The 6751-nt window shown below is 54.9% G+C and overlaps 1 protein-coding gene across 1 annotated transcript; it reads right to left on the minus strand.

Moving 5' to 3' along the window:
- Positions 1-4613: 4613 nt before the first annotated feature.
- Positions 4614-6337, minus strand: CDEST_00506 (uncharacterized protein; the record flags this gene model as incomplete). The annotated part of the gene is made up of 2 exons (XM_062916665.1): positions 4614-5211; positions 5442-6337. 2 exons carry the CDS (start codon positions 6335-6337, stop codon positions 4614-4616), a joined length of 1494 nt encoding a protein of 497 aa, XP_062772716.1.
- Between the last annotated feature and the right edge of the window lie 414 nt (positions 6338-6751).

The raw sequence follows: 6751 nt of genomic DNA on the forward strand, positions 1-6751 counted from the left end.
TTGGACCATGTTAAGGCTGGGTGGGCGGCTCCAGCAGTGAGCACAAGGGGTTCGAATGATGACGAGAACCTACACTGATTAATTACTGGCGTTGTATCCATACTCTGTATTCGTAGTGAGTATTCGTATGCATACGTGGAGCGTTTGTAGGGTCTAGGAATCGTCGGGACTCGGCAGGGATTATTTGATGAGCATCGTCTTACTATACGAATACACCACTGCGTGTGGTCCTGTTCCCTCCCCTCCGAGTCCCGAGGGTTCCCGGCGTCGTCGTTTTCCTCCTCCTCCTTCTCTTCGTCAATCGGCTAGCCCTTCAGATCAAGGCAGACAAGGTGGAGAACAACCATCCATATTGTGCACCGGTCGGACCTATCTATACCTGTTAGGTTTCAGATGTCCGGAAGCAACGCTGAACCACTGCCAATTTGTGCACGACTCCCGGCATCCGCAAGAGAGGAGGTTTGCTTGCTAGCCGTCAAGTCATTGACGAGGGAATCCCGGATGGGTACTGTTGCTGCTGACAGGCCTCCGTGCTTCGGCTCGGCTTCAGGGGCCGGGAAGCCAATTGTGCGAGCCAGTTTCCCTCCATCCCTGCCCGTCACGCCAGTCTTGCGTCCGGCCTTGTGAGCGTTGCTGGCCGATCCTTGGACTCGACGGGGGGGCAAGGGGGGCTTGGTGGTGTCGGCAGAAGCCAAACCTCCTACGAGTAGCCACTTTGCCTTGCCACCCCACCCCAATCGTCGTGGTCCGATCCATCAGCGTTGGATCTGGTGGTTCCTTGGTGGCTGTCAAACTTGACAGACGATCCCCTTAGCAATTTTCGTGCCGGTGGGGAAAGAACGAACTGACTGAGAGTCGTCGAGTCAATATGGCTTCTCCACACCGTGACACCCTTGAAGCCTCTCTCCTGCGTCTGGCAATCAACGAGATACCCCCGTGCCCGAGAGGAAATGACTTCATAATGAGGCCAGATATCTCGTCAATCCGCCCTTCCATACGCTCCTGGTGGAGATTTTAATATCTACCGCTTTCCAATAGTCTTGTCGCGATCCCCCTTCGTTTTGCAACGCCCCGTCGGCATCTTGACCTAGGGTCTGAATTCATTTGGTGCCTGTGTGCCATGTGCATATGCACACACTTTCGGCAGTCCTGGAGAAAGGAAGAAGAAAAGGGAAAAAAACTTGTGAAATAGGAAAATTACCCAACTGACCGACTTCAAGACACCTGTTCCGTTGGCCGCCCCTTCTGGACTCGGGGAGAGCCACCGAAGTAACACTCAGGTGACCCTGAAAGCTCGGAAATGCCTCTCGTGTCGAGACGAAATAGGAGCCGCAAACAGTCCACAACGCCTGCTACCGCTCCTCGTATCTCTTTGTGGGTGAGCCATGTCCCAAGTCACATCCTGGCTGGCTCGATGCCACCGTCCCATACTCTTGTGTAAGTACGTCCGTCCTTGTGACGCTAAAGCTGACCGTTGTTGCTACCCTGAAAGTTGACGCTTGACGTGCGGAGCAGGAAGCGCCTGCATCAACTGACGTTGCCGACAGCGCGATGTTGCCGCACTCAAGTGACTACCCACAAGAGCGAGTGCACGCCTAGACGTACGTGTAACTGCCGTTTGGTGGGCCTCTGCATAGCCATTTGATATGTCCGTGTCACTTCCAGGACATAGTAGAGCAAGCCCGACGGTACATGTTGTTTTCAGCACGGCCGCCCCAAGCGGCTGTGTTACTCAATAAGGAGCAGCTTGCGCAACGCGATACACGGGGCCGTGTCCAGGGTCACCGCCGCCCACCCAAAGATCCGATCTGGACGTTGCAGAGAGGGGAGGACACCGTCACGGCCTTCGCTCGCGGTGTACAAGCCATGGCAGCCGCCGTAAAGTGTCCACTGGATTCCAGCCCAATGGAATTGTTGGACAGCATGGTTTGTCTTCATTGCATGTAGGGCATCCAACCCGGAACAGACCTCATATGGAAGATTGCAGCTCGTACGACATCCCACGCATCGTCGAAAGCTCCTGTCAATGGCCTGCCGTACGGCGATTCCCCGACGTACGGTGCTTTGGCACCGCTCCGTGTCCAACATGAAAACTCAAAGGCTGGGTGGTCCTGCAGTCAATGTTGGCAAGAGTGTTTCGTATGGGCGTCAGTCTTCATTGATATTGAAAGTAGAAAGTACCCTTTTCAATAGGTGTGAGGGTGGAGTTGCGAGTTTTCCTTCCCAGGGTGGGGCGGTGTGGTTCAGTGCTAATATGGGAGAGAAGCAGGAGTCGTCAGAGGGCAGTCGACTAGAACCTTGGGATCGCACGAAGAAGGGGGACGACAGTCTGGCCATGTCTGTCGATGTCATGTATAAACCCTGCGGGGCATCGGGGCAAGGACCGTACCCAACCGCAAAGCAAGCTTGCCTGTGTCTGCTGTGGATCATGCCAGGTTTCGGTACGTCTGGCTGCACCAAACCCCGAGGTAACTTGCGAAAAGCAACAACTCGCTCTTGGTCGCCGACTCCTTGGGGTTGCTCGAGATCCACCTGGTGGTGCCACGGGGGAAGCCATGCTCGCGAGATGGCAAGTTGGCTAGAATTCACAACTGTCTAGCTGTTGCTTAGAACCGTCAGCCCTCAACCCGGTTATGTGGTAAGGAGATAGACGGCAACCAGCATATTCAAAATGGCATGTAGTTGGGGTCGGTTTGGTGGCCACTGGTATTGCTTATTCAACACCAGGAAGGCCTGACAATGCGAATGGATAGGCACGGGTAGCTCCGCCATGTTCCGCTATTTTGCCCACAGAGCTATGCGGACTGTTAGGCTTTGGGAACACCGACGGCTAGCAAAGGCTCTGTGTTATGTATGTGATCTGCTGCTAGACGACCGCACACGACACGAGTCTCCGTAGTACGACGGCATGCTTGTGATGTATGCCGTCCGTCCATTCGAGTGGCCGCTGATGTAAAGACCCGTCTGATGAGTTGCAATGCTAGGCTGGAGGGAGTTGGCGGAAGGTAGTATCTCTTTTGTCGTAAGCACTAGGTACTAAAACCTCCTTTGCCGATGCATGTAGTGAAAGCAAGGGGCCAGAATCACCAGAGTGACCCAAGAAGAGTATGGCCGCTCAATATGGATGGATGAGCGGGCCACCAGGATCATGACTTGAGGTAGTGGTAAGCCCCAAGGTGGTGCGGCTCACCTGCATTTTGACGGGCGATATGTTGGTAGTTTGGATGTAGGATTATTATTCGCAAGGTCTGAACCCTACAAACCAACCATTGATTCTGCCGCGATTCCTCAATCGGGAACGTTGAACGGTGGCCGACCTCCCCACGGCAATGTGTACTGGATACGACGCCGGAGCTACAAATGACCAAATCCCCGGAATCGACAGCCTCGCCCACGACAGGGCAGCCCACTCGTTTGAACACCCTGGGGTTTGACAGGGCCAAGGGTGGCAGAATTTCTCCCGCTGGAGCTTCCGCTGCCCTCCTCCCCTGCCCTTGAGCTTCGCCTTTAGTTACGTTGCACAGGTTCGTATGAACGGCCGCCTTTTCCAATCATTCCAAATGATCACTGAGCCCATGTTCGAGCAATTGTACCCTAACCCGATGCCCTTCGGTATGCTTCGGTAGTGACGCAGAGCCGGATCAGAGTCGAATCGAAACGTGGAGCAGGAAGAGATTATTGGGGCTCTGTGGGACGGATACAGGACCAAAGAGTGTTTGACAGGGCCCCTGTTGGCGGGCTCTGCCGTCTCATTAACGGAATGTCATTCCCTTGTCGTTCCCCTGGTCACGGCCAGGGGGCCCATTTAGACAGAAACCCTCACGACGGGTTATCTTTGCTTAGTTTGGTCATTTTTGCGAATATGATCCTTGCTCATGCGGTCGAGTGGATCAATCCAGCGATCTGGCAGGCCGGACAAGCCTGGCTTTTGGTCGAGAAAGCGAGTCTCGTTTCTTTTTCCCATACATCGTGGAGCTGTCAAACGTACGATGCCCATGTGTTGGTACGTGATAAACCTGGAGTCCGATCTCCACCTCGGCGATCCTTTTCATGATCTTCTTGTGATGTAGACCGGACATGCCGCCCAACAGGCTGATACGACTCGACATTGCGTACTGTTGACGAGGAACGATGAACGATGACCGTATTGATATGAGTACAGTGGATGGCCGCGCCGCTCGCCGGCATGGCACATAGCACACCACAGCATCTGGACTGCAATGCAAACAAATGAAGGGAGGCTGCAGCAAGGCGATTAAGTCTTCTGAAACATGAGGCGTTGAGGCGAACAGACTCTGACCACGCGATGTTTGTGTCTGTCTGTTCGACCGAACTAACTGTTAGGTGAATCGTCTATTTCGGTCACTTGGACATGGTGAACTGACCAGGCATCTGACCGGGGGCTGTCGTGTTTAAGGTTCTTCGGATTCTAGCTGCCTGACAGTAACCCGAAGCCCTCGAAGCAGCCCTTTCTGGGATCAAAGGGCGCCAGATTGCGTAAACGCCTTCGGAAGCAATTCGGAGACGCCCTTTCCTGTGTTACAAGGTATTTTTAGGGTTGTATCGTTCAATGACAGTAATACCCTTAAGCCGGACCCTGTCGATGGCGGAGGTCAGACCGGACCTGGACCGTGTGGGTATGACAAGGCAGCCTCCACAGCAGCCCGAAAGTCCCATTCGACCCACGGATGGCCATGGTGTGGGCATGGCTCAGTCGCTGCCCGCAGTGTGATTATGAGCACCGTTGACTGGGGCAAATAAGAGGGCGATAACAAAGACCCTGTGGTGACCTTGGGGCGCGGGACGATGTGCAGACAGGAAGCAAGATCGATTTGCGAACGGCAGCCAGTCATGATCGCGCATGCTGCTGGCGCTTGCAATGCCGAGCGGTTCAAATTGCATCTGGATGCGTCGGCGAGGCGAGCGAGCTGTGGAGGATACAGTTCGGACGTCCTCCAAGGAAACAGGAGCACCTCATTGTGCAGTTTGCTCATCATAGACGGCGACAGCCAGTGAAAGGCCGTGCTGGCCGAGGCAAGCAGACACACAAGTGTCAGCAGCGGCGCAACACGGCCATTGGGAAGATCGTCCTGTCCAGTCTGCAGGCGGACATGTGCTCTGGCGCACAGGGCAACGGGACAGCACCGTGATAGGATGTGATGGGTTGATTGATTGATGATTAGTGATGCCGGGATCGTTGGGTAGCCGACGCTTTGGGCGATGGTCCGAAATCTCCCCAGGAACGCGGCCAGGGCAGATGACAGGAATATCAAGATTCAGTTCAGTGCCCAGGGATGAAGAGGAGCTATTTTGGCGGACAAATTGCAGTTCCCCTGAGAAGGAGGATTGGGCATGCGACATGGTAGCGCAGCCGACGACGTCTTCAGCTTTCTCATCGGGGGTAGGGGGGCTCAGACCCCAGATGCTAGGCAATATCGGACCTTGTTTGTGTCAACGCGCAGTCAGTGGCGTCCGATCTTGTGATACGGTACAGATAGATGACGGGGCGGTAGGCTCCCACGGCAGCAGCAGGAGAAAGTTCTTCTAGCTTGCTTCGGTGCCCCAACGAGATAGATTCGACGTGCACAGCAACGAGCCTGGCCAGAATTCGAAACGGCACTGAACAGTTGACCTTCCGTGCGTGGACTAGAGCAAGACCTCGATTGACCAGCAGGTGCCGGGAGGATGGAAGCAGTGCGAGCGCAACCAGGCGTTTGTTTAGCGACTGCATCACTTCGGACACAACATTCGTCCATCCGCCAAGGACACAACAGCATAGTGCATGTAGGCAAAAGTTCAAAGGTCGGCGGCGTGCGCAGGTGCAGAGCTGGGCCTCGATGCGATGGATTATGAGTGTGAGCGTGGATGAGGACAAGGAAGCACGAAAGCGAGGGTGAGGGCGCAAGGGGCAAGGGTTGATGCAGCATCTGCGTGGGCGACAGCAAGTGTGTGTGTGTGTGTGTGTGTGTGTGTGTGTGTGTGTGATGCAGATCCGGATGGCGATGAGAAATTGTGAGGTCGGACGGGTTGTTTGTTGTCTCCCTAGTCTGTCACATTTCACATCGGAAGACGGTCGTCGGCGGATGTTCGCAGCAGTTGTCAAGTCCGGGTCTATGGCACCGGTGAAGGGGCGGGTGTGGAAGGCCAGCAAATGGGAAGAGTGGATCGGGAAAAGCCTCCCCCGCCCCGTCCTTTCGACAGCGCGCTGGGAGCCAATGGGAAGAGGCTCTGTGGGAGGAAAGCCTCTCGAGGGGAAGAGGGAAGGAGGGAAAGAGGGAATTTGAGAAAGCGGTAAAGCAGGCAGGTGCAGGTCTGCGGCCCAGTCTGCAACTTCCATTCGCATTCGCTCACTGGGAGGCCTTGACCTGATGCCTCTGCTTCCATCCATTGCTTTCGGTTTCGGTTACAGGCAAACAATTTCGTTGATTCATTCGATCCATTCTCAAGATGGGCAGCGGTGCTTCTCGCGCCGCTCTCTTACAGGCTCAAGGTCAAGGGCAAGGCCCAGGGGGAGGAGGGAATTCAATACCAGACAGGAGTCGACACCCTCCATCTAAGTCGGTGCCGTCTCTGCTATTCCTGAGTCCCGCCAGCCTTGCCGAGTTGGGGCTCTTCTGCTGGCTGGAGATGAAAGAAATATACGGACACTAAACGTTGTTTTTCTCCCTAATTTCCTCTAGTCGAAATAGCAAGCCATTGAGGAGAACCCGAATGCCAAGTGACGGAAATCTGGCGCGGTACTGGTGGACAC

Source organism: Colletotrichum destructivum, chromosome 1 (assembly GCF_034447905.1).
Source record: "Colletotrichum destructivum chromosome 1, complete sequence".
In the NCBI taxonomy this organism is placed as follows: domain Eukaryota; kingdom Fungi; phylum Ascomycota; class Sordariomycetes; order Glomerellales; family Glomerellaceae; genus Colletotrichum; species Colletotrichum destructivum.